Here is a 27,928-nt window from a genome sequence, read left to right on the forward strand (position 1 = left end):
ATTCATCTGACTCTCATTCAGTACTCCATTTTGTAAGCTGAGCAATAAACACAGTGTAGTGCTTTCTCCACATACCTTATTGTGTCTCATTTCTGCAGTCTTCAGGAGAAGATTCCCACTGGGAGAACAGATCAGAAAATCCTTCAGTTGGATTACTGTTATTCCACCAAGAACTTTGCTGGCGGGTGTGATAAACCACAGGCTTAAGTTGCCCCACATGGCACTGAAAGGGATAATATGCCTACTCTGGTAAACAGCTGCAGGTAAAGATAATGAATCTAATGGAACATGGGAGAAGTATGACTGGATGGGAGGAGGTATAGAAAATGATATGCTTGCCTATTAAGCACATACCTATGTGGTGCCCAAAACTAAAATCCAAATATGCTGATGTGTGTCTTAAAAATCGACTGAAATAAAATAAATAAAATCTTCATACATGACTAACTTATTCCATTCCAAAGTGCTAGGGATTTGTGGATCATCTATTCAGTGCTGTTTATAGCTCACTTCATCATTAGGACCTCTGGGGAATTTCATATGCCCATGACGCGTTTTTGTCTATGTACTTCTGTGACTGTATGATTAGAGGTACAGTTTTGGATGAAGCAGGACATTTTGTGAAGGGTTTTTGTAACCGAAGTTAGGACACCTCCATGCTAAACCCCTTCCAGGTTACTTTTATGGTGTTTCAAAGTATACTAAATTGCTCAGGTGTGGAGTGACAATATCACCAACATGTAAGTGATTTTGTTTAAAGACTGACCAAATGTGGACGACGTTCAATGGCACTCAGACATGTTTTTCATCAGTGGCATAGCGCCAACAGGGAGGGGGGTGCCGCAGCAGGGGGCGCAGGGTGTGCGCATGCCCCGGACGCAGTTCTCCCTTGCTTCACCCCTGTTTTCCATACATCATCTTTGCAACAGCTAAAGTAAGCCAGTTATCTCCTTAGTGTGGAGGAAGGAGAGCAGCAGAGAATATTTGCTTGCCTTTGGCTATTGGGAGCTCCAAGCTGAGAAGAGATTCGAACCAGATGCTTTCCTTGCTCCCAGGTCACAGCCACCATGGTACTTTAGCTCTAACACTCTTGCAGAGCCAAAAGGAGACACCCATTGAAATTAGGATGTTAATTTATTTAAAAAATCTCACAGAACAGAATTTATTTACATGATTTATTGCAAATATTCTAACGACCAGCTCACATCAACATTGATAGGCCTGATTTCTCCAATTTAATTTTGACACACTTAATGCAAAGTTATCCCAATGAACTTTATTAAAAAAGCAAATCCAACCACCATTGTTTACGAGTGGATGATACCCCAGGGTAAGTGGCCTTTCCCTCTTTGTTTCCATTTAAAGTCCGTAATGACAGTTTACAATAGCAAGCGTTATTGGAGCCAGTCACTAATGCATACTGAACGGCTAAACTGCAGGTATGCAGTTCACTCATGCAATAATGAACCACCTTAAAGGCCAACCCATTCTGTGGGAGAGGAATCTAATAGAATCTAGTGACAATGGGAATATTTAAGTTGTATGAGGGGACCAGCAGTTCTTAGACACAGCATCTTGACAATACAACCCTACCATCTAAGCATTCTCAGCAAGCTTAGATTTGCCCCGGGGGCTGTGCAATTATAAAGCATCTTATTGTCACAGGATTCCCTCACTTGCCAGTATCTTCGCTTCTTTGTACTGAGGGCACTGGGGGCGGGGGGGATGGCACCCTCAGAAATAGCTTCACTATAACTAGTACAGTGATAATAGTAGCCAGTAACTCCGCAAACACCATCCTATACATTAATTACATTTGTTCATTCAAAGCCCAAATGTGCTGGGGTCACCCAAAGCCAACAGGGATTTCACTGTATCTTGTTCTTTACATGGAATACACAAAAATGAGGTTCTAATTTCAATGTTATAAGATTTATGAACTCTCCCCCCTTGCACTCAGACACACTACAACAAAAGCCACAAACCATTGCACCACAGGACAACATCAATGAAAAGAATGAGATTTCTACTTTTTTGGCCAAGTTATCATCCATAATAAATAATACTTCCATTTAACTTTCACAAAAGGCAAAAGAGAACATTTTAATCCTGTTAAATAAAGCACTGACTCTTTCCTGCATATTTATTAGCATCACGTTTAAGACTTAGTTAACGCATTTGTTCTCTGACAGTTGTGTCCGATCTCAAAATAAAGGTTCCTTTTAATTTATAACTTGAACAAAGCTAGACTTTGAAAAAGCAGAGCTCTACATATTCTGTGCAAAATTCTGTTTCCCTTAACTGTGTGGATCCTCAGCTACGCTGCAGCAATTGAAGCGTCATCTGCTTGGCGACCTTGTGGCTTTAGAAAGAAAGGACAAAAATTAAATCATTTTAAGTGTTAACCAGCTTCACGTCATTTAGAATTCACTCAGCCTGCAGTTAAAAACCCAATGCTGTCAATCCCCACTTACCGCTTGGATACATTCACTCTCTTGAATATCTTTAATTGGAAGTAATCCCGACCACTCTCAATCAATTATATGCAAATATGACTAAGTTTGAGAAACAAGTAGCAGCAATTCCAGTTAGCAGGTTAATCCTGTAAATAACCCAGATTCTAGTTCTTGGTGGAAATGACAAAAGTTTATAGTATTAAGACTGGAGTCCAGGCAGGGGCGTACCTAGGCAAACTGTAGCCCGGGGACAAAACTTGAGTTTGGCGCCCCCCCATGACCCCCCCCCCATGACCAAACAATGATTCTTTTGCACCAGGTCATTTCTAATCACCATCACATTATAGAACATGCCTCAATGCAGCAATAGTCTGATGCATACCACTCAGCAGAAATCAAACCTTTAGTAATTTTTTCAAAATGCTTTCAAAATGTTTTATCACTGCTGTGAAAAAAACGCGTTCACGGTAAGTTCTATCCAGCACCTCCCAATTGACTCCACAGCGTTGGAAACACAGCACAGTGCTGGGAGGGAGAGGGAGAGAGGGAAGGACAGGGACAAATTTCAAGTCATGTTTTCCACAGTAGTTGCAGACATTGAATTTTTAATACTGGACAAAGGTGCACTAACTGACATGAACTCAGTCTTCTGAAAATAACTTAACCTTAGAAAAAACATAGTCTTAGAATAACCTCTGAATAACTTTGCTTTTTCATCTGAAATATGTTTAAAGCCTATAAGGTAAGAAACTCATCTATGACACTAAGAAGGCACCCCAGATTATCTAAGAAGCCTCCAGTTCAGAACTTTATTCCATTGTAGAGATAGAATTAGCCAGCCAACTGCTGAAGTTTGGATGTTCTGGGCACTCATTCTGTGGGCAGCAGCTTCATGTTCAACTGGGTGCCCCATAGCATTTGCCCTATCAAAGCAAACTTCAGCAAAGTTGACTGAGTTCCTTTGTCAGGGCTTATGTAGCAGCCCTGAGGTAGAATCTCTGGTGCCCCTACCCAGAACAAGACCCCAGCAGAGCACATGCATTGAAATCTCTACCACAGGGACAGCTTGGCATAACAGCAAGCCTCACCCAGTCCCACACCTCTCACTGCTTCCAAATAGAGAATAGCAGCATTTTTCCCTCCAGAAGAACAGAGGCACACACACCCTCTTCCCCTACTGCCTTCCACACACCTCCCCTTTTAAAAGGAAGCCGCTCTACAACCCCTAATGAACTATGGACATCAGGGGGGGGGGGGGGGGCATTTACAAGCCCTGAATCTCCTACCAAATCCACAGCACTACTGCGACTTATTGAAAGAGAAACACAAGTCCCCAAAAAAAAAAAACTGAAGTGGGGAGACCCACAGGTTTTGCCCAGTTCTTGTGGCACAGCAGAAGAACTACAGGGAAAACAAACCGCCTTCTAAAGAAAAGGTTGTTTTCTTTTTTTTAAAGCTAAGACAACAAACTTAAAAGTAGAACCAAAGCAAGTTAGGCAAGTAACAGCCCTAGCCACAAAGCAGGGGTGGGGGGGGGACAAAACTGGGAGAATTCTCAAACTCCAAACTAACAGTAGAGACAAGGTACAAATCAGCGAAATCACAATACTGAGCAGTGTAAAAAATTAATACACTTCTCTCTCTGAAGATGCCAGCCACAGATGCTGGTGGTGGAAAGCGTTAGGAACAAGATCTACTACAGGACCACGGCCACACAGCCTGGAAACCCACAACAACCAGTTGAGATCCAGCCAGGAAGCCTTTTGACAATACAAAAGAAATTTTGTTTTGTAAAATAAGATGTCAATGGTAAATTTTTCCTTGCAATAAGAAAGAAGTTCTGAAGTTATGTGAACATTACTCAGTTAAGAAATTAGTTTTAAAGTCTTACTTATACCTTAGCTAAGATTTTACATAATCCTCTTTATTCACCGAATTTAGTTTCAAGAATAATTGAATAATATAAAAGAGAGATCCCACCTCACCCGTTAATGGCTGCACAAGGCAGGAATGCCTGTTTTCAGCTTCTCATATGCTTAAAGGGAACAAAACCTCTCTGGAAAGCATGCAATTTTACCAAATCTCCCTGGAATAAGAATGACTTTTTCCTCTTTCACATTGTGCAGGGAGACTTGAAGCACTTTGAATAAATCAGCCTGAATCTTTCTCCAAAAAAGAACTTTACATTATGTTTAGTTACTACATTATGTTTAGTTACACTAAACTAGTGTTATCTAAAACAACAGTCCCCTCATGAGCATACATCTTATTTCAACAGCAAAGGATTAAATCCAGCAAGGTCTTGAGCCTTATCTAGACTTTTTTGTCCTGATGGTAGCCTTTAGTCTCAAATACAAGGGATCTCAGGCAAGTTTATGCTGGACTGTGCAGCATCTATTCAAGGAAACATGAACTATTTGGCAAGATCCCTGACACAACATTACTTCCAAAATCAAATCCTGTACTTTCTGCCATCCTATATGAATTCATACACTCTGTTTCCAGTGGTGGTAGTGGAAAGTGCCACTAAGTCATGGCCAATTTCATGGTGACACTGTTGGGTTTCTTCGCAAAACAAGAGATGGTAAGTTCAAAGCGTGGTTTGCCATTGCCCGCCTCCTGCCCAATGACCCTGGATTTCTTTTAACAGAGTTCCATCCAATTACCAATGAGAGCTTAACCCTGCTTAGCTTCTGAGATCTTAACTAGAGAGGACCAGTCTGAGCAATCTCTTGTTTCCCACAGACACAGTCATTGTTCATGCAGATTAGAACTTCCACTGACATGCCCAGAAAGTGGGGGGGGGGGGCTTTCCCCTTTCCTTAACCATGGCATTGGCGCTAAGCATCAGGGTGACTGAATGGGGCAAATCTAATACAGAGGGAAACAATCTTGAGTATCACAGGTGTACAGACAAAATGATGGTGTCTGCCAGAACAGAGTAAGGGGTCTCAGAATGAGCAAAGGGGAATGAAGCTATAAGGCGTGGTGTTGAAAAGCAGTAACATATCTACCACAAGCCCTGGCGCATGATGAAAGGAGGATGTTAGATCATTGTTACAAAACACAGGACTGGGAGGTGGAAAAAAAAAAAAGAAGTAGCTCACGGAATAATGTGCACTTTCGAGGAGGAGTTAGGGGATTGTGCCAGACTATTCGAAGTGATGGGAGAGGGAGGCCAGGGAAGTTCTGCCTCGTGGAGTTATAGGGGTGGGAGTGGCTGCAGGACTGCTTGAGGCGTGGGCAGGGCTGCAGAGTAAGAAGGGAAGTGCTTTTACTCCTCTCCAGTTGGCTGCGTGTTAATTTGAATTGAGGCCGGGGCGTGGGGAAGTCCAGCAGAGGCTGAGGGGGCTGGGGAGTTCCTCTTCGGGTGATGGGTGCGCTACTCGGGGAGAGGCAGCAAGCGCACGCATAAAGCTCCTTCCGAGGAAACCTGAGAAGCAATCGTTTCAAGATTGGGAGGAACGGTTTAGCTTCCCTGGCTCTAAAGCGAGGGGATTTTCCTCCCTCTTTGCAAAGCTGAGCTGCAAAACAGAAACCTGGGGTTGGAGGAGCAAGCAGTGAGGAACGGGATGGGCTTTGAACACGGCTTGCTCCTCCAACCTGAGCTTCTGCTCTTGCATTTCGCCTTTGCAAAAGAGGGAGGAAAATCCCCCTCGTTTTAGAGCCAGCAAAGCTTAAAACCGTCTCTCCCAATCTTGAAGCGTTACTTCTCCAGGTTTCCTCGCTTTTTTTTTCCTGTGCACTCAGCTAAACTGGCGTTTCTTGCTTACCTCCGGACTCTGGGAGGTGCTGGGAAATCTCACTCCGGTGGTTCCTCCGTTCCCTTTAGCACCTCCTGCAGGTCCGGCAGGTAAGCAAGAAGCGCGGACTTAGCTAATTGCACAGGGAAAAGAAACGGTGAGAAACCTTGAGAAACAACGTTTCAAAGATTGGGAGAGACGGTGGCTCACAAAGCGAGGGATTTTCCTCCTCCTTTGCAAAGGCGAGGCTGCAAACTCTGCTCTTTGTTTTGGCACACAATAGTTGAGGGGCAGAGCCTCGAGCGCTCGATGGGCCACTTGCTGCCCTGTTTCCTGCACACCTGGTGGGGCTGCTCTCTCTGCATCGCCTCTCTTGCTGCTCTCTCCATGGAGTCGCTCCATGGCAGGCCAGCTTGGCGGAGGCGACCATAGAAAGGAGCAGGTGGGGAAACCACTTCTGTTGGGGGGGAGGGAGCGATGGGCTGGGGAGGAAAAAGCAAAACTTCCTGGATCGGGAATTACTGTGGGGGTGGGGGGTAGTGATGGGCTGGCAACAAACCTCTCTGTCCTCTGGCGAGTAGCCATGGCTTATAGAGGGACCGCGAGCTGTTAGTGAAATTAGAAGCAGCGGCAGGCAGAACTCAGAGCCAAAAGACAGGGCCCGCCTCTCTTTATTGCCCGTGCTACTGCTGCTTGCTTCCTCCGAGACTGCGCTTCTTCCCTTCTGAGCAGGGGAGGAGGTTTGTTTGCACATGACCACACACCCTGAGAGGCAAAGGCAGCTGGTTCCAAGGGAGGCGAAGGAGCTCACTAATGCTAAATAGACTGAGTGTGGGAACGCTGGCCGAGTGGGGCCACCCGTCCAGAAATTAAGAGTGAGGCTAAGGCAGCCTGAGCTGCCTGGATAGTAATAGCTGCTGTGTAAAGCGGGCTGCGGTGCAATGATGATGGTGAAGTCTGTGGGGAGAAATTTTGCCTGGCCCTAATGTGACCAAATTGTTAGCCGGGGACAAAGAGGGACCTTGTCTAGGTCGATGCATGATGAGTCAGGCAGGGCGCATCTAGGCAAACAAACTGTAGCCCGGGACAAATCCTTGAGTTTGGCGCCTCATGACCCCCCCCCCATGACCAAACAATGATCTTTTGCACCAGGTCATTTCTAAACCATCACATTATAGAACATGCCTCAATGCAGCAATAGTCTGATGCTACCACTCAGCAGAATCAAACCTTTAGCCAATTTTTTCAAAATGCTTTCAAAATGTTTTATCACCAAGGTGAAAAAAACGCTTTAATGGTAAGTTTCATCCAGCACCTCCCAATTGACTCCCCAGCATTTCTGTTAAGTGCTGGGAGGGAGGGAGGGAGAGAGGACAGGGACAAATTTCAAGTCATGTTTTCCACAGAAGTTGCACACATTGAATTTTAATACTGGATAAAGGTGCACCAACTGACATGAACTCAGTCTCTGAAAATAACTTAACTTTAGAAAAAATATAGTCTTAGAATAACCTCTGAATAACTGCTTTTCATCTGAAATATGTTTAAAGCCTATAAGGTAAGAAACTCTATCTATGATAATTAAGAAGGCACCCCAGATTATCTAAGAAGCCTCCAGTTCAGACCATTCCATTAGAGATAGAATTAGTTAGTCTTTATTGAAGTTTGGATGTTCAAAGTACTCATTCTGTAAGCAGCAGCTTCATCTTCAACTGGGTGCCCTATAGCATTTGCCCTCCAAAGCAAACTTCAGCAAAGTTGACTGGTTCCTTTGTCAGGACACTCAGCCCTGAGGTAAATCTCTGGTGCCCCTACCCAGAGCAAGACCCCAGCAGAGCACCGCCATTGAAATTCTACTACAGGACAGCTTGGCATAACAGCAAGCCTCACCCAATCCCACACCTCTCACTGCCTAAATAGAGAATAGCAGCATTTTCCCTCCAGAAGAACAGAGGCACACACACCCTCTTCCCCTACTGCCTTCCACACACCTCCCTTTAAAAATGAAGCCACTCTACAACACTCCAATGAACTATGGATATCATAAAAGTACATTTGCAAGCCCTGAATCTCCTACCAACCACACAGCACTACACTTATTGAAAGAGAAACACAAGTCCCCCCCCCCCAAAACTGAAGGAGACCCACAGGCTTCCAGTTCTTGTGGCACAGCAGAAGAACTACAGGGAAAACAAACCACTTGGAAGAAAAAGGTTGTTTTCTTTTTAAAAGCAGACAATAAACTTAAAAGTAGAACCAAAGCAAGCTAGGCAAGTAACAGCCCCAGCCACAAAGCAGGTGGGGACAACCAGAGAAATTCTAAAACTCCAAACTAACAGTAGAATACAAACCCATGAAATCGCCAATACTAAGAGTGTAAAAAATTAATACACTTCTCTTGAAGATGCCAGCCACAGATGCTGGTGGTGGAAACGCTAGGAACAAGATCTACTACAGGACTACAGCCACAGCCTGGAAACTTCACAACAACCAGTTGAATCCAGCCAGGAAGCCTTTTGACAATACAAAAGAAATTTTGTTTTGTAAAATAAGATGTCAATGGTAACTTTCCTTGCAATAAGAAAAAGTTCCAGTTATGAACATTACTCAGTTAAGAAATTAGTCAAGTCTTACTTATACCTTAGCTAAGATTTTACATCCTCTTTATTACGGAATTTAGTTTCAAGAATAATTGAATAATATAAAGAGATCCCACCTCACCCTGCTGGCTCACAAGGTGGAACGCCTGTTTTCAGCCTCATATGTTTAAAAGGAACAAACCTCTCTGGAAAGCATGCAATTTTACCAAATCTCCCTGGAATAAGAATGACTTTTTCCTCTTACATTGTGCAGGAGATCCGAAGCACTTTGAATAAATCAACCTGAATCTTTCTCCAAAGAACTATATTTATGTTTAGTTACTACATTATGTTTAGTTACACTAAACTAGCGTTATCTAAAACAGCAGTCCCCCCATGAGCATACATCTTATTTCAACAGCAAAGGATTAAATCCAGCAAGGTCTTGAGCATCATCTAGACTTTTTGTCTGATGGTAGCCTTTAGTCTCAAATACAAGGATCTCAGGCAAGTTTATGCTGGACTGTGCCGATCTATTCAAGGAAACATGAACTATTTGGCAAGATCCCTGACACAATATTACTTCCAAAATCAAACTCTGCACTCTGCCATCCTATAGCAATTCATACACTCCGTTTGTGGTGGTAGTGGAAAGTGCCACTAAGTCATGGCCAATTTCATGGTGACACTGTTGGGTTTCTTCGCAAAACAAGAGATGGTAAGTTCAGCGTGGTTTGCCATTGCCCGCCTCCTGCCCAATGACCCTGGATTTCTTTTAACAGAGTTCCATCCATACTAATGAGAGCTTAACCCCGTTTAGCTTCGAGATCTTAACTAGAGAGGACCAGTCTGAGCAATCTTGTTTCCCAGACAGTCATTCATGCAGATTAGAACTTACACTGACATGCCCAGAAAGTAGCCTCTTCCTTAACCATGGCACATTAAGCATCAGGGTGACTTAATAGGGCAAATCCAATACAGAGGGAAATAATCTTGAGTATCACAGGTATTGTGACAAAATGATGGTGTCTGCAGAATAGAGTAAGGTCTGTGAATGAGCAAGGGGAAATGAAGCTTTAAGGCGTAGTGCTGAAAAGCAGTAACATATCTACCACAAGCCCTGGCCGTGATGAAAGGAGGGGGGGAGATGAATACTACAAAACACAGGACTGGGAGGTGGAAAAAAGTGAAGCACGGAATAATGTGCACCTCGAGGAGGAGTTGAGGGATTGTGCCAGACTATTCAGGCGCGGGGAGAGGAGGCCAGGGGATTTCTGCCCCGTGGGTTATAAGGGTGGGGTGGCTGCGGGACTGCTTGAGACGGGCAGGGCTGCAGGTAAGAAGGAAGTGCTTTTACTCCTCTCCAGTTGGCTGCGTTAATTTGAATTGAGGCCGGGGCGTGGGGAAGTCCAGAGGCTGAGGGGCTGGGGAGTTCCTCTTCCCGCGATGGGTGCGCTACTCAGAGAGGCAGTAAGCGCACGCAGCTCCTTCCGAGAAACCTGAGAGCAATCGCTTCAAGATTGGGAGGACAGTTTAGCTTCCTGGCTCTAAAACGAGGGGATTTTCCTCCTTTGCAAAGCGAGCTGCAAAACAGAAGCCTGCTGGAGGAGCAAGCCGTGGGGAACGGGATGTACTTTGAACACCGCTTGCTCCTCCAACCCCAGGCTCTGCTCTTGCAGCTCGCTTTGCAAAAGAGGGAGGAAAATCCCCCCCGTTTTGAGCCAGCAAAGCTTAAAACCGCTCTCCCAATCTTGAAACGTTGCTTCAGGTTTCCTCGCTTTTTTTTTCCTGTGCACTCAGCTAAACTGGCGCTTTGCTTACCTCTGACTCCGGGAGGTGCTGGGAAATTCACTCCGCGGGTTGCTCCGCGTCTACAGCACCTCCTGCGGTCCGGCAGGTAAGCAAGAAACGCACTTAGCTGAGTGCACAGGGAAAAAAAACGGTGGGAAACCTTGAGAAGCAACGCTTCAAAGATTGGGAGAGACGGTGGCTCAAAACGAGGGATTTTCCTCCTCCTTTGCAAAGGCGCAGCTGCAAACTCTGCCTTTGTTTGGTACACAATAGTTGAGGGGCAGAGCCTCGGCGCTCGTGGGCCACTTGCTGCCTGTTTCCTGTAATACCTGGTGAGGCTGCTCTCCTGCATCGCCTCTCTTGCTGCTCTCTCCATGAGTGCTCTACGGCAGGCCAGCAGCGGAGGCGACTATAGAAAGGGAACCCGCGAAACCACTTCTGCTGGGGAGGGGAACGATGGGCTGGGGAGGAAAACAAAACTTCCTGGATCGGGTAATGCAGGGGGGTGGGGGTAGTGATAGATCAGCAACAAACCTCTCTGTCCTCTGACGAGGCGCCATGGCTGCTGCGAGGGACACGAGCTGTTAGTGGTCGGCAGCGGCAGGCAGAACTCAGAGCCAAAAGACAGGGCCCGCCCCTGTGCCCGCGGCTACTGCTGCTTGCTTCCTCCCGGCTGCGCTCCTTCCCTTCTGAGCAGGAGAGGTTTGTTTGCACATGACTACACCCTGAGAGGCACGCTTCTGGTTCCAAGGGAGGGCGGAGCCTACTCACGCAATAGACTGAGTGTGGAACCCGGCCCAGTGGGGCCACCGCCCAGAGTGGGCGAGGCCAAGGCAGCCTGTTGCCTGGATAGTAATGGCTGCTGTGTGTGCCAGGCTGCCGTGCAATGATGATGGTGAAGTCTGTGGGGAGGAATTTTGCCTGGCTCTAATGCGATCAATTGTTACTGGGGACAAAGGGGACCCCTTGTCCCCTAGGTCGGTACGCCAGTGAGTCCAGGAGAACCTTAGAGGCCAACATCTACAGAAAGGAGCTTCAACAGTCAAAAGCCTTCGCCTTGAAAATCTTAATTGGTCTCTAAGGTGCTGCTAGATGCGAATATAGTAATATAGTAAATACAGCAATAAGAGTCAGTTTCTTTGGGTTAGAACAGTATTAGAGATTCTACTGGAGTTCACAGGTTCACAGTAAAAGCTTCACCGGCTTAGAAAGGGAGGCAAACATCCCAGACATTGAATTCTACTTTAGCTTTGATGGTAACTCCAAGTCACAAAAGAACTCTGCCCCCAGAATGCACTGTGCTTTCTATTTTTGAGGGGGTTCAATTGATCCCTGTTACTTATTTAACAGCTTAGGGATCATAGTGGATCATAGATGCTGCTAGAGAAGGATTTTTTTGCAGCTGCAAAAGACACATTCTTATAGCTGTGAGCCCGAGCCTGAAACTGCCAATCTGGCCACCTGAATCCATGCCATAGTAACATCAGGTCTAGACTACTGTAATGCATTCTACATAGATTCTCCCTTGCAGTCAATTCAGAGACTCCAGTTGGTGCAGAATGCTACAGTTTGCTTCACAATCAGGAGACAATATGCATATTATTTCATTCTGCAATCATTTCATTGTCCACCCATCAGTTATCAGGTTTCAATTCAAAGTATTTGCTATCAGATACAAAGTCTGGGGTGTTGTGGGATTTCCGGGCTGTATGGCCATGTTCCAGTAGCATTTTCTCCTGACATTTCACCGGCATCTGTGACTAGCATCTTCGGAGGATCCTGGAGAAAATGCTACTGGAACACGGCCGTACAGCCCGGAAACCTCACAACACCCCAGTGATTCCGGCCGTGAAAGCCTTCGACAATACATAGCTACAAAATCCTTCATGGCTTTTCTCCCTCATATCTACAGGACCACCTCTCCCCCTAAGCTTGACCATGATGCCTTCACTCCTCTGAGCAGGGCCTCTTGCAGGTGCAATCCTCCAAATGGGTCAAATCAACAACTGCCTGCGCACTTGCACTATCCGTTGTGACTCCCCCTCCGTTGATGGAACAGCCTGCCTGATTAGGTAAGGAAGTCTCCTACTCTTCCGGCTTTCTGCAAACTATGCAAAACTGAATTACTAAAGATTTTTTCAAACACACATACTGGGGCTCCATTGCAATAAAATGGTTCAGAAAGATGCTTTCATAAAGGGACAGGGACTGCAAACTAAGCTAAAAAGTGCTGTCTGCTGTTCTGATCATACTCTAACTTCATAATTTCTGCTTCATTTAATGTGTCGCAAGTAATTGCTTATGCTTTGTTTTCAACTCTGTATCAGACTTGCTTGTTTTCAGATTCCTGCAATCCTGACCCGATTGCACTATTGGATGTCCCATCTTGCTGATCACACTGACTCACACTGAACAGTTTGCCTTGAGTTTTAGTGAAAAAGGCAGACTACAAATAATGTACATAAATAAATAGTTAAATAAGATGCCAAATGCACATGCAAGATGACACTGGTGGTGAAGGAATGTGAAGTGTTATGTGCTGTCTGGTCTGGCGCGGCCCACCCTTCCAGTTCTCTGAACTTCATTTATTTTAGAGCCAAAGAACAAATACAATGGGAGTCGCTAAAGGAAAAGGACCGGGGTTTTGTTCTCTAAAGAAGTTTATGCTGAATATAGCCACAGAAAGATTAGGATTTAAGCACTAGGTAAGCTCACAGCTTCTTTCCCCTGGAGGTAGCAGGATTATGTCTCTCCTTGGCAGCAAGCATAGCTGATGATCTGAATAAAAGGTTTATTGATTGTCAAACGTTTGTGAGCAACACCCGTCCCTTTTGGCTGTGCTGCAATTAAGTACAATGCAACTGTGTGCTATTAAGGAAAGATAAGTTTGATTTTTTACTATGTAGTTCACAAAGGAAGCATCACATATTCACTCTACTTGGACAGATACTTCCTAGGCCACTGGTATGTTCCTTTTTAAACACCACAGTAATGGCAACATAGCATGGATGAAGGTTTAAGAAAAGGAATCAACACCTTGCCATAAAATCTAGGGTGGAGAGAAGATATCCTTTCACTAACTCCACTGTCCATGATCAGATGCATGTTGGGTCTTCCAGAAAGACAACCCCATTTGCCCTTAATACCAAGTCTTTGGCTGTCTTAGGAACCAAATTCTAAAATACTCCCAATGCAGTCATTAAAATTTCCACCCAACCAAGCGTTAGGCAAATTGTAAGCTTTGCTTCTGCACTCCCTTTTAAGAATCTAAGGCAGACTGACCATTCAAACATTTCCATTCTTTAAGATTGAAGCATAGTGAGAAAAACTCTGAATGGTCTTGCTGTCATTATTATGCCTTACCTTCACAAAAATGTGTGTTGGGATAAATCGTCTAAGCAGCTGGTTAGTGAAGTGTGGAAATCGTAACAAGCTGATATTGAGTGATGGTAACTGCTGATAACCAGCCATGAGAGGGTAGAAGTTGTATAACATTTCTTGTTTAGTGCCGGGAAGAATTCGCAACCTAATCTAATAATGCCAAAAAAAAGAAAGGTTTTGACTAGAATTCTTCCCTAGCTTGAACATAGAACACCATCCAGAAAGCCTATTTTATACATTTTAATATAACTATAATATAACAATTGGAAAGAGCTTGCATATCGGGTCGCCAAGGGTCGAGAACAACTGAATGGATAACATCATCATCATAATATAACAATAATCAAAACATGTTTGAAGTGTTATTATGCAAGAGTCTTGATTTACGGTCACAATTCCCCAAGCTCTCCTTCCTTTATCTTACCATACATAATTCCCTAACTATCTACCAATTGCTGTGCTCCAATGACGAATGCCCCCCCACACACACACACACCTATCAGCACACAGAACTCAGTCCAGAGTGCCCACTGGTGGAAAGGTCATCCCTCGCATTTTAGCCACTCCCCTGCTCACCTTCCCCTGACCCAGCAGTAAGCGTGGCCCAGCAGCCAGACTGCCAGGAAGCCACCCTTCCCACTGGGCCTGCTGCCCAACTCTGATCACACTCCCCTCCCTCCCCACCACAAACCACCCTGGCCTGGCAAAGCAACTCACCTGTAAGACCCAAGAAGCTGTGACAGCATAAAGCGGCAGCAGAGCTAGTGGGGGCAGGAGAAGTGCCAGGGGGACCAGGAGAAAGCAGGTGGGCAGTAAAACCTACCACCAGCCTCCCGGTCCCTTGCCAACACTGTCCCCCGTCTACAGCCCATTTTATTGCAGTTTAAAATGGGCTTTAATGCTAGTATTCAATATTATCCTTAGAGCTAGGCAGAAACAGTAATGTGCAATGGTGTACAGGTATCTACAGTAGGGAATCACCAAAGAATTAACTAAAATTAACAGTCTCCTATTTTAGCACACAGGTAATATTTCGGTTTTCTGGATATTTTCCACTCCCCCCATATCCCAAATTAATTGGGAGTGGCCAAAAGTCCACTTCCCCCCAGTTGCCCAGATATTTGGGCTGATTGATACATTTAACATAATGTGGTTAATATTTATCTGAAACGCTGGTCTTCCCACGAACCAGCTGTAATTTTTATTCTCTAGCTTTTTAATCTTGTGTGAGGAAATCTTGCATGCTAATTTTTGCAACTCAGAAAGGAACAGCCACGTGTTTTAAAAATTGTTTGGCAGAATGCAGGTTCTTTTGCCCCAACAAAGTAACTGAAGGATGACAAACAAGACTTTTAAACTCAGCTCACCATTAAAAAATGTTATTAATATCAACTACAACCATCATTACATTATGTTGCCTTTATGAGTTTAACGAATAAAAAAGACTCCATAGATTCCCCAGCAGTGAGTGTTTCCTGCAGTATTCCACAGCGTTTCACAAGGAAAGCAGATGTAGATTTGACAACTGAATTAATTCCATAATTCCTTTTACTATGTCAGTTGTCCAAATGCACCAGTCATGCTATGCAAATAACACAAGACTCGGAATATTCTAAATTAGCCAGGTCACAGCCCTTACCTGCTTAAGACCTGAAAACATGAAGGCATCACTGGGTTCCACTGACACTTCCAAGTCCTGAACAAGATTAGTCTTATTCTGCAGGTGGTATTTTACAGGCAAGGATTCTCTGACTCGACCAAATGAGGGCAGATCTTTGGGAAAGAAAGAACACACAGAGCTCACCCTGCCATTTCAGTTGTTTTGATCTCAAGTTAGCAAGAATATGTTAATGCTACTAATTATTACATGCCTCACAGACCGAGGAAACAGCTTGGAGGTTGGGGAAAAAAGTGCTTCAAGAAAAATAATCCAACAGGAGTTACAAGGCAAACATTGTGATGTCAAGTGGGGCTAAAGAAAAATGCACATCAGTTCTCTCTTCCACCACAGACTAGCTAAAGGGCTGCAAGGCGGATTCCACCTGTCATTCACATGTCACCTACTAGCATTAAGTAAAGAAAACATCACATTGTGGATTAGAGAAAATGGAATTTGGATAGCTAAATGCAGCATTTTTGTTTTCATAGTAATATAGAGCATTTAAGATGCTTCTCTCTGATGGAAAGTCAACGGGAGTCAGGCGCCAAGCTGATCAACTCATCAGCCACTGTAATCCCAATAACTGCCCCATATCACACATACACACAACTCCCCCTAAAACTGTCAATGCAGGTACTTTACAATGGTTAATATGTGAGGTTGGAAGCAGAACTGTGTGAATCCCAATGAACTAGGTCCGTGGTGGCGAACCTTTGGCACTCCAGATGTTATGGACTACAATTCCCATCAGCCCCTTCCAGCATGGCCCCTTCCAGCATGGCCTGGAGTGCCAAAGGTTCGCCACCACTGAACTAGGTCCTAATATCAGCAAGTTTCACTTTTTCACCTCTCCCTGTCTGCCAGTTCTCCACACCACTCAAAACGTTACTCCTGAAGCAATGTGAAAATGTCAGACCCCCTTACTTGCCAGTGAAAAAAAGAGCCAAATGGTTTGCCCGAAGCCATGTACTGGCAGTAATACAAGGCCTCTGTTTTGGGGCTGCCATTAAAATAGTAAGGGGTGACTTGCAAGAAACCAGGGATGGTGTGTAGTAGATGCCCTTGCAGAGGTATGAAAACTTTTTAATGTTTTCCCCTTTTTGCCATCAAGTCGCAGCAAGCTTACGGGAAATCAAACCCAGTTCCTCCAGATTAGAATGTACCTGCTCTTAACCACTACGCCACTGCTGCTCACCCCACATGGTTTTCAAGGCAAGAAAGGTTCAGAGGCGGTTAGCCACTGCTTGCCTCTGCATAGTGACCCTGGACTTTCTTGGTGGCGTTCCAGCCAAGTACTAACTAGGGCCAACCCTGCTTCTGAGATATGAGGAAATTGAGCTACCCTGCTCTACCCAGGTCAGTGCTGGATAATTTTGGAACAGTCATTTTTGCTCAGCCTATCATTTCTTCCTGAAACAAACTGTGTGATATAAAAACAAACTCCCTAGCAAAGTTCTTGCTTATTTTATTTGTGGGAGATGCTCAAGGTGTCACTGCAATTAATTGGTGCGTCTTCTTAAGAAATTGCTAGATATGGTGAAAACACACAGCGAAAGGCAGAATAGTTATCCATCAAAGAGGAGTGCAACTTGTGGAGTAAAAATGCTTGGTTCATCTCCTCATATTACTTTTGAGGCATGGGAATGACATGTGAGAGTACTTCAGAGCCTTTAGAATGTAATGGAAGAGACCTGAAAAAGGAGGAGGCAAAGGCAGAAAGCTTTGTGCTTTGTCCCAGAGCTGTGGCGATAAAAGGAAGTATTCATGAGGCCTTCTCAGAATAAAAGTGCTGCCCTGCAATGAACTTTCAGGGACTCTGTCTCATAAACAGAGTGTACACATTTACATTACCTGCATTAACATGGAGTGGGATGCTTTCTGCAATCACATGAGGGAGTGTGATCACAGTCCTAACAACAGGGATGCTCTTCAAAGCTGAGGTCCTTAAAAAAAGAGTACAAAACGTATTTTTAAAATCTAAGTATCAGAAGAAGAAGAAGAAGAAGAGTTTGGATTTATACCCCCCTTTCTCTCCCGCAGGAGACTCAAAGGGGCTTACAATCTCCTTGCCCTTCCCCCCTCACAACAAACACCCTGTGAGGTAGGTGGGGCTGAGAGAGCTCCGAGAAGCTGTGACTAGCCCAAGGTCACCCAGCAGGCGTGTGTGGGAGTGTACAGGCTAATCTGAATTCCCCAGATAAGCCTCCACAGCTCAAGCGGCAGAGCAGAGAATCAAACCCGGTTCCTCCAGATTAGAATGCACCTGCTTTTAACCACTAAGCCACTGCTGTAAGAAAAACAGCAACCTTGTTTTCACAGTTCAAACGGAAACCAGTGTGCCAAGTAAAATGCGTGAGAAAGGAAAAGAACTCAGAGCCAAGCCTGGAGGACAGACAGCACCGGATCATCAATCCTATAACTGATTATAACATTTAATTTAAAATTAAACGAAGACACAAAAATAAACATGGTGTGGAAGAGAACTAGCCCGGGAACGTTAATCTTTATTTTTCTTCCATTTTAATATGCAAATTAACTTTTTCCTGTTTTATTGATTACATTCTGAGCCTTGTAGAAGCAACAAGTGCATTGTCAGTAATGTTTCAAATAATCAAATGACCAATCCCTTCAGGCAGAAATCTGTTGGGTAGGGACGAATGAAAGCTGGAGCAGAAAATCTGCATCAAGATCTGGGAGCCTGATTTTGAGTGTCTGAATTCCTATGCCAAACTATCTGCCTGAAACACAGGCTAAGTGGAAGTCAGAAGGTTCCACAATTTCTGAGTAAAGATCTCCACAAAGGCTTCAGTGTGCCCCACTCTGACTGTAGTCTCCTCATGACCCTTATAGAGACACTAGTGGAGTTAGAAGGAGAGCCTACACTATGACCAGACAAGAGGAGGCATTTACAGTCACACACTGGTGTCTGAAATATAGCTAGGACAGATTCTAAATTTCTGGGCAGATTTGGCTTCTATGACACAGATGACCATGGCTACTAGCCATCGTGACTGAAGGGAGCCTCTGCACTCAGAGGCAGTACATCTCTGTAGTGCCAGGAAACAACACTAGGGGAAGGCCTTAGCCTCTATGTCTTGCCACTGGTTGGCCACTGAGGGAGACAAAATGCTGGACTATATAGACCACTGGGCTCATCCAGCTGGGCTCTTCTCATGTTCTCCCCACTTCTGCTGGGAACAACAGGGATGTTTCTAAGCTATATTGGGCAGAGCAAAATGTTGCTTCTAGGAAAAAGTGACCCCCTTAGAAGCCATGCACGACTACTGAGGGATCTCACAGGCCCTTCTCCCTCCCCAAATAATTACACACTGTGAGATTTGTCAAAAGCTAGTCAGAATTTCACCCACTGGCAATCCAACTCTTCAGCAGTATATGATCAATTTCATTGAAATTATTCCTTACTGCCTTCTGCTTAGGCACTCTTGTTCAAAGTGCAGTGTGGGGTCCTCAAGAAATAATTTGCTGTTAATTTGAGCACGCACTTGGGCAAAACCCCCATAACTTGCCTTGTCTGAACACCTAGAAGATACATACAAATTAACTTGGGATGACTGAGGTGACAGAAGAAGACAATAACTCCTCTGATTGGGCAGTTTGTATGACGGGGATGGGGAGCACAGATAAGAGGAGGCTATTGATGGGTACAGGAGATGTATCTGAATATACATGGCGGCACAGGCAACGCTTCCTTGCATTGGGTGAATGGTGCATGGGGAGATGACTTCTAGGATGTTTCTGTACTGCAGTGCTCAATGGTTAGAAAAATCTCATAGCCACCTCAGGATGATGTTTACCTCTTCCAGGAGATTGCATAGCTTCCAGTAGCCACTCCACTCTGTCCAGTGATGACTGGTGGACATCGAAGGCAGAAACATTCACTAGCACTCTCACCGGTCTGTAAAACAACTAACAGAAATGTCAATTCAGTCAAAAGTTGAAGAACCAATTCAAACAGAGCACACCTGCAACTCCATTTCTCCAGTGCACAATTTCAGCTTGTGCTACACCTCCTGTACAAGCAGAACCGCACGAAAAAGATTGCAGTTGCTGCTTGCATTCAGTCCAGCTTATTGTAACTGCACTATTTAGGGAGAAAGCACTAGGTGTCATACAAGATCTTGAATAAGCAGAATTGTGCTACATACGTTCATCTTTCGAGTTGCACATTATTAGATACAAGCCTTTGTATAGTATATGTGCACACGAACAAGCGCAGCATAGTAAATATACTAAATCAGGGGAGTACACCCTGTGACTTAGTACAGAACCCAACATGGTTGTTTAGTGTGGACCTTCCTAACAAAGGATTTACAACAACTAGTGTCTGGGCTGTAGATACCCTGTGGACTATTAAGCAACATGTCAATAATCCAACCCAACGGTTCCAGTTTCAATCCAGCGTTTCTTACACAACAGACAAGGTCAGTTTTGCTTATTTTGCTGATTCTGGTTCCAAACCCCCCCTCTTTTGTGTAACCAGATAAAGTACACAGGCATCCACTGAGTGGTCATCTTATCTCAAAATTACAAACTAGTCAAGATCTCCAAGGTCATCAATTCCAGGTACTGTACAGAGGCAGAATATATGAAGCCTCATCTAGCCCACAGAGGCAAAGACAAATTAACTTATCACAGAAAGCTGACAGGAGCAGAGGGACATGCAGGCAGAGTCCTTTAAAAGGAATTGCTTAACCTCCCTATCTCCTACACTGTTGAGCACACCAATTCGCCAACGCATACAGTTAAAGAATCAAATTATATGATGGGTTTTGATATAAATGGGTTTTCACCCAGCGTAACCCTAGAAATGCATTCTTTACAAATATGCAGTTCCCTTCTCACCATTCTCCACATAAGATTCTAGCTGGTCCACTGGCATCATAGAAGGAGAAAGCTGCAGTTGGCTGGTTACTATCGTCAGGGCCCAAGGTGAAGCACTGAGGATGTCAGTCATCAACAAAAATGGTATGTCTGTAAAGACTTTATCTAAATGCTCAAACTGCCAAAAGGAGACACAACAGATAGATTTATTATTTAGGTTATTCTGACTCTGACTTTTCAGGCTATGTTTTCAAGCAGGTTTCAGTCCCATACCTTAGTAGAGACGAATTTAACGGCGACATCAAATGGAAACACAGTCTCTATAGTCACAGTCTCATCCTGTACAGAGAAGGATAAAATTATGTCCCATTCATTGTTTTATAGCCAATATTAAATAGGTAGTTAAAAAAAATCATCCACAATTCCTCCCTCTTCTTAATGGTCACATGGATGACAAATCTCAGATATGTGCTCAATTATCTATTTTCTATTTAAAGTCTGTACCACGGTTCCAATAGTCCTCAGTTTAACCAATCTGTTCAAAACGGCTATTTAATTTACTCCATTCCCCAAAATCAAGTTGTTTCCTCAACTGAGAAAACTCTAATAATTGTTCGACTAGGATCTGGGAGACTAAAGAGCCAAATAGTCCTCATTCTGCCATGGAAGCTTGCTGAATGACCTTGGGTTAGTCAACCACTCTCACTCCAATCCTGCTGCACTGGTTGTTATGAGGGCAAAAAGGAGAAGAGAAGAACCCAGTAAGCTGTTCTAGGTCCCCACTGGGTAGGAAGGTAGACTACAAATGAAGGACATAAATAAACAATCCACAGCTGGATTGAAGCAGATGGAGCACTCAGTAGTTCCAGAATCAAGTCCAACTCTGCAAGTAGTTCACCAGACCTGTACAACTCATGACCTCGCCTACTGATCTCACTCAACCAACCACAGGCGGCAATGCAACTGATCTCTTTCTTTGTGGCCTGCCAGACTGTCGAACACAGAGAGACGTCTGAACTCTTGCGAGGTTGAAACATGACCAAGCATGGGTGCATTCAGCTAGATGAATCAACAGTTCTGTAGATCAGCAGAAAATGGACACAAGCTCCCAGGAACTGAAAGCTCCTTTCACAAGTGTTCAGAAACAACGTTATCTCTACTCTAGCTATTTTCTTTGCCTTTTAAACCTAGCCGTCTTTCTGCTAAACTGCATGTTAAAGAGGTACAGTCTAATTTTTTGGACCTCTCTGTGGGAATCATCATTCTACTTACAATTGTTAATTATAACTATGAGCTTATAGGTTGCATTTTATGCACACCTCTGTCCAGCCAAGTTATGCATTTGCCGCCTTATCTGCTTGGTTTCGTTCCTATAACATCATGAAGTTAAACATTCCCTGGAACAATACAAATTCCATGAAAGAAACACGGGCCATTTCAAGTACTACATCAAGCAGAGATGATTCCAGAATGTGAATTGGTCAGCCTAAGAAACAGGAGTTCCTCCTACAGAGATCCCCATCTCTGGCCTAGATGAAATTAGAAATCAATGTATTAACTCATATGAATTTATCAATCTAGAGGGCTAAATAGACAGACACTCACTCTTAGATAAATTTTTGCTTCATTAAAAGCAGACATTAGAAGGGGTGATAATTGCATAGGGACCATCAAACCAACGTCCCGCTTGTCCTGTAGGAATTCGATGTTCCTTGCTTAGCCACCCATTTTCATATAGCATGCAGATCTGAATACACTAACATAGGTGTCAAACTTGCGGCCCTCCAGGTGTTATGGACTACAGTTCCCATCATCCCCAGCCAGCATCATGTGTGACACCTGTGCGTGACTAGCAGCAAAATCCTGGATATCAACAAAATTTACACATGCATGTTTAGAAATTGATCATTGTTATTAAGTCCCAATAAATCTCATGATGCTTATTATTACACTTTGAGAATCCCTGTCAAAATTCAATGGTTCCAATTAATCTAACTTACCCTGTGACATTTGCAGAGAATCTCTTTTCCTTCAGTGGTCGCACTCACTAAATAGGATACATACACAAGAAACATTCTGGTGCCGACTGTTCCACAGTGAATATACACAGTCTTTTCCAGCTTTAAAATAAAGAGAGAGAAAAGACGTAATTGTCATATTACAACGTATGAAAGGCTTTAAAAAGCAAGAATTTACATCCAGGTCTTTTAAAACTCTCTATATATGAACTAATCCATCATTTTAGTAGGGTTGCTTTTAAGAAAAAAACACCCCAAAACAAAACTGTAATCTCAGCCATTAACAAATACGGTTTAAAAAATAATAATTACAAAACTGTATCGTTTTTATTGGCCTGATTCTGTTCTCAATTAAGAAAATGTTAGTTGTGTTTAAGTGCCATGAAATCACATGCAGTCAGGCAGAGTACTTTATCTTGAAAATAGACATATCCTGAGCAGTTCTGTTATTGTATTTTCATATATGTTAAGCAATCATCATACGGGGGGCTCTTATGCTAATTTTTATGCTAACAACACACAACATTAGCTTACCTTTTCACCTGGATGCAAGTCTCCCATAGGGACATCAGGAAGTAAGGCTGGAAATGAATCATCACATATTTCTGTTCCGTTTAGCGTCACGTGAGTTTTTTGAGTTAGGTTTGCATCTTGGCCTAAAATGAAGAACATTCTGATTATTTTTTTTAGGTAGGTTACCAGTAATATTTGTGAAACATATGTGTCTACCATGGGCACTAGGGAATATTTCATGATACCTGCATTATGCAAATACAGCTCAAGTGACTGAACACAGCTAACCAGCTCACCTTGAAACATAACTTACATAAGCTTAAATTCAGCAGAACCGTGTTACTGTGCAGATTTAGTAGTTTTGCACACAGGAAGAACATCAAAGGTTCTTTTCCTCCTAAGAAGACAACTTCTGGATTACCATCAGTATCTCCATTTTCCATAAATAGTTCTTAGACCATGGCCTGATCCTGTTTGAAGGGAATTCTAGACAATGCAAGCTATGATCTTAAAGCACAGCCTGGGACTTACCAGGGGCCACCATTGCTGCCCTGGAGCAGGGGAGGGGTCAACCATCAGCCCTTGTGCCAGTCGCATGGCTCCCAGTGGGCAGATGAGGTGGCTGGAGCTGCAGCAGCCTGGCCACCTAAGGTCGGGCAAGGCAGGCTTCTGCCTCTTCGGTCCATGCACTCTGCCAGCTCTTCTGACCCACTCTTTTTCTACATGTTACACATTCTACTTGTTACGGGTTGACTTGTTTGTTGTTTAATTTGTCACAGCTTGGCGGGTTGCACATGGGGACTGATCCATTTCTGGAAAGAGGAGCCTGTGTACCGGCCCTCCCCATTTGTGGGGGCCCCCATAGGAGGCCTTGGGGTGGGACGAGCCTTGATACTGTATTCCCAGGCAGGGGCTGCTGGTGGCTCGTACCCCCAGGCAGCAAGGGAAATATCATTTAGAGGCCATCGACCAGATGGCTCCCACTATTTTGCTGTTCCTGGTTCCCCCAGAACTCGGGCTTGGGGGGAAGGGTATCACCCAGGGCAGCAAGGGTGCTGCCCAGTGGTCGGATCTGTCCCCTATGCTGCGACTCTACTTCCTTAGCCAGAAAATCCAATTAACAGGCTGTGATCAGTTTCCTTCCACAAAACTGGTTGTCCTCTATATTACTATGGCCCCTTGGCCACCCTCTCCTCTCCTAAGGTGGCAATATTCAGTTTCCTGCTTTGTTGCTGGCTCATTCTAAATTGAGTATGCAATAGGGGCATGAACATTCTTTTCATTTTTCTACACTACATCCAAAGAACAATGGCTATGATCAAGGGAAAAATTTACAGTGCTTCCATTTATGTAGGGCTGAGTATGTGCGACTGGTCCAAGGTCACCCAGCAGGCTTCCACGGCAGAGTGGGGATTCAAAAGTGGATCTCCCAGACCCAACACGCTAACCACTACACTATGATTTAAATTATTTAAATAATGCTTCTCCATATAAATATCCAAGAGGCAGCTAGCAAGGCGGTGTTGCTAACAGTTTATCAAGTGGGACCTAGCATTTACCATCATCACCGGAGACGTTTTCTTGTCTCCTTTGACGACTAGTCCCAACAGTCTAATTGTCATGCCTTAAAGCATAAGCACAAGCATTTATTGTCATTGTGCACGCACAATGAAAATTTACAGCAGCATTCCTTGATGCACACAATTCCAGACTCATACCCCATCCTCACTTTCCCCTTCCTCCACCCATCACTACACAGCCCCAAACACATCAACACGAAGCCCCGGAGTTCAGCATCGCCACAGCTCTAGAGTAGAAGCTGTCTCTAAGCCTCTTTGTCCTAGTTTTGATAGACCTGTATCGTCTGCCAGATGGTAACAGTTCAAAAAGAGAGTGTGCTGGATGAGACAGATCTCTCAGAATATTTTGGGCTTTCTTTAGGCTTCGGGAATTATAGAGTTCTTCCAAGGAGGGGAGAGGGCAGCCGGTAATCCTCTGTGCAGTAGTGATCACCCTTTGGAGCGCCTTCCTATCCGCCACTGTGCAACTGGAGAACCATACACAGATGCAGTAGGTTAAGACACTCTCTATAGCACAGTGGTAAAAGGACACCAGGAGTTTTCCATTCAGTTGTTGTTTCCTTAACAGTCTAAGATAGTACAGTCTTTGCTGGGCCTTCTTAACCACCACGGCAGTCTGTACGCCCCAGGTCAAGTCCTCTTTAATCATAACGCCCAGAAATTTAAAACTAGCCACCCGCCCTACTTGATCTCCATTTATATTCAAGGGCTGAATTTCTGAGCTATTCCTTCTATAGTCCACTATAAGCTCCTTTGTCTTGTTGGTATTAAGAACCAGGTTATTTTCCCTGCACCATGAGAGCAATCGGTCCACCTCACTCCGATAGGCAGACTCATCCCCTCCAGAGATGAGCCCCACCACCGTTGTGTCATCGGCAAATTTGATAATGGTGTTACTATGATAGACAGGAGTACAATCATATGTATAAAGGGTGAACAATAAAAATCTCCCAAAGAAAGGAGTGGCTGTTTCCCTTTCTTCTTTACACAATGAAACATTTATCCTTATGCAGATTCTGAGCCAAAAAGCATGTTAATACTGAATACCTGGTTTTAAGCCAGCTGTGAGCTTCACATCTTTGGCAACTGTCTTCTCGTGCGACTGGATTGTCACAATCAAACAGTACATTTCATTCATCAGGGCAGGAGGCTCATGTCTGAGCTGGACAGAAATGTTTGGCACTCTGGAAATGATCCTTCAATGAAAACAAGAGAAAGGCCAACTGCTGGCTATTACTTAACGTTCTTACAACCTGGCCCTATCTGTTGCAGCACAAGTGGCAGCACCATAAAGCAAAGCAGGGTGGAACAGCAGCTCTTCCTTCCTTGTGCCTTTCAGAATCCCTCCAATTGTCACCTCTCCTTCCACATCATAAGAACATAAGAACTAGCCTGCTGGATCAGACCAGAGTCCATCTAGTCCAGCACTCTGCTACTCGCAGTGGCCCACCAGGTGCCTTTGGGAGCTCACATGCAGGATGTGAAAGCAATGGCCTTCTGCTGCTGCTGCTCCTGAGCACCTGGTCCGCTAAGGCATTTGCAATCTCAGATCAAGGAGGGTCAAGATTGGTCGCCATAGATTGACTTCTCCTCCCCAAATCTGTCCAAGCCTCTTTTAAAGCTATCCAGGTTAGTGGCCATCACCACCTCATGTGGCAGCATATTCCAAACACCAATCACGCAATGCGTGAAGAAATGTTTTCTTTTATTAATCCTAATTCTTCCCCCCAGAATTTTCAATGGATGCCCTTTGGTTTTAGTTAAGTGAAACAAACTGCAGTGATACAAACTGCAGTTATGCTAGCTGGACGCACAAGATCCCATGGACCTCACAATTTTGAATACAGGACTGTAGGAGGCTGGGTTACAGTATTCACACTATACTCGCTCCCTCCGAAAAGAGAACCACACATTGATGCTTTGTAGGGACTTCTCTTGAAGGCAGCAAAGACAACCCAGATGCTATCCCACATGCAGGAGGACAGGGCTGGCTCTCACTCCTGAAAAGGTATGGGGTAGTTGTTCTGATTTTTCCCCCTTGATCTAATGCTAGGAGCTCTATTTATGGCACTACGTTGTGCTACTACCTACATAAAACATATGACTGCATGCTTTTCAATCCTTCTCTTATTTTTACAATGCCACTATGAAGTACTCTGTGCTCCCATTTTACAAAGTAGAGCTTCAAATAAGTAACTTGCTCACACCCAGCAAGTATGTGGCAAGGATGGGAACTAGGTCAAAACTCCATCATTCTTAGATGTGGACTAAGTCAAAATTCAAAGAGTGATAAGGAAATTCCTGAATTGAAACTTCACTTTGGAAAGATACCCCCCAGCATGAGACCACAGAGTCAATGGAGATGACATCTTAAATCAGAATAGTCTTAAAAATTGCATGTACTGCTAAGCCTTTATGTAGGTGATTGCTTAAAAACTAAGGCCCCTTCTGCACACGCAAAATAATGCGTTTTCAAACCACTTTCACAACTGTTTGCAAGTGGATTTTGCCATTCCGCACAGCTTCAAAGAGCACTGAAAGCAGTTTGAAAGTGCATTATTCTGCATGTGCGGAATGAGCCTAAGAAAATTAGTTTATGTGTGAAAAAATGTTCAGTATATTGTTACAGACATTTATATAATACTAGTATATGACTATAAACAATAAAAGAGGCCTTCAGAACTCATGGGAGAGGGGAAGGATTATAATATCATAACTGAAGACACCAGCTGCATACATCCCAGTAAATAAAACTTTGCCTGAAAAAAAAATCAGATGACTCCGGGCGCTTTCATACCTTTTTCATACATGCAGAATAATGCACTTTCAAGACATTGTCGAAGGCTTTCACGGCTGGAATCACTGGGGTACTGTGAATGCTGCTACAACATGGCCATACAGTTCGGAAACCACACAGCACCCCACTTTCAATACACTTTGCAGCTGGATTTTACTGTGCAAAACAGCAAAACCCACTTGAAAACAATTGTGAAAGTGGATTGAAAGTGTGTTATTCTGCAAGTGTGAAAGTGCCCTCTATGTATCACACTCAGAGTTTGCAGTCACACAATGGCTGTTTCCACTTACATGGTGCTGGTCTGAACTGTCAGACTTTCCCAATGGGTTTCACCTTCTGGGAGTTTGGGCCGCCGTTTGAAGGAGCGAGCTGCTAGCAGAGCCTCTTGAGAAGAAGCAGCGTCCCCTCCTCCTCCACGCCAGTTCAAAATCACACACCTGCTGTTCTCGCTACCCAGAACCAAATCCACTGAAGTGATCTGAAAGACAGGCAGGTGCTGACTGGGATTTTTTTCATGCGGTTCCTTTTAATGTGTGCATTCCAAAGACATAGAATCTCCTCCTAGCTT

The 27,928-nt window shown here is 44.1% G+C and overlaps 1 protein-coding gene across 2 annotated transcripts in view; it reads right to left on the minus strand.

Moving 5' to 3' along the window:
- Nucleotides 1–1,161: 1,161 nt before the first annotated feature.
- The window catches only part of TRAPPC11 (trafficking protein particle complex subunit 11), a 46,221-nt gene continuing 19,454 nt past the window's right edge, over nucleotides 1,162–27,928 (minus strand). For both annotated transcript variants that reach the window (XM_048509655.1, XM_048509656.1), the window contains exons 20-30: nucleotides 27,651–27,838; nucleotides 25,611–25,759; nucleotides 23,005–23,126; nucleotides 22,453–22,572; nucleotides 20,726–20,791; nucleotides 20,474–20,630; nucleotides 19,426–19,537; nucleotides 17,462–17,553; nucleotides 15,590–15,723; nucleotides 13,933–14,100; nucleotides 1,162–2,362 (exon numbers count right to left, since the gene is read on the minus strand). In XM_048509655.1, the coding sequence (XP_048365612.1) occupies nucleotides 2,318–2,362; nucleotides 13,933–14,100; nucleotides 15,590–15,723; nucleotides 17,462–17,553; nucleotides 19,426–19,537; nucleotides 20,474–20,630; nucleotides 20,726–20,791; nucleotides 22,453–22,572; nucleotides 23,005–23,126; nucleotides 25,611–25,759; nucleotides 27,651–27,838 (1,353 nt within the window). In that variant the 3' untranslated portion in view covers nucleotides 1,162–2,317. The remainder of the gene's footprint in view (nucleotides 2,363–13,932; nucleotides 14,101–15,589; nucleotides 15,724–17,461; nucleotides 17,554–19,425; nucleotides 19,538–20,473; nucleotides 20,631–20,725; nucleotides 20,792–22,452; nucleotides 22,573–23,004; nucleotides 23,127–25,610; nucleotides 25,760–27,650; nucleotides 27,839–27,928) is intronic.

Source organism: Sphaerodactylus townsendi, linkage group LG10 (genome assembly GCF_021028975.2).
Source record: "Sphaerodactylus townsendi isolate TG3544 linkage group LG10, MPM_Stown_v2.3, whole genome shotgun sequence".
Taxonomy (NCBI): Eukaryota; Metazoa; Chordata; class Lepidosauria; order Squamata; family Sphaerodactylidae; genus Sphaerodactylus; species Sphaerodactylus townsendi.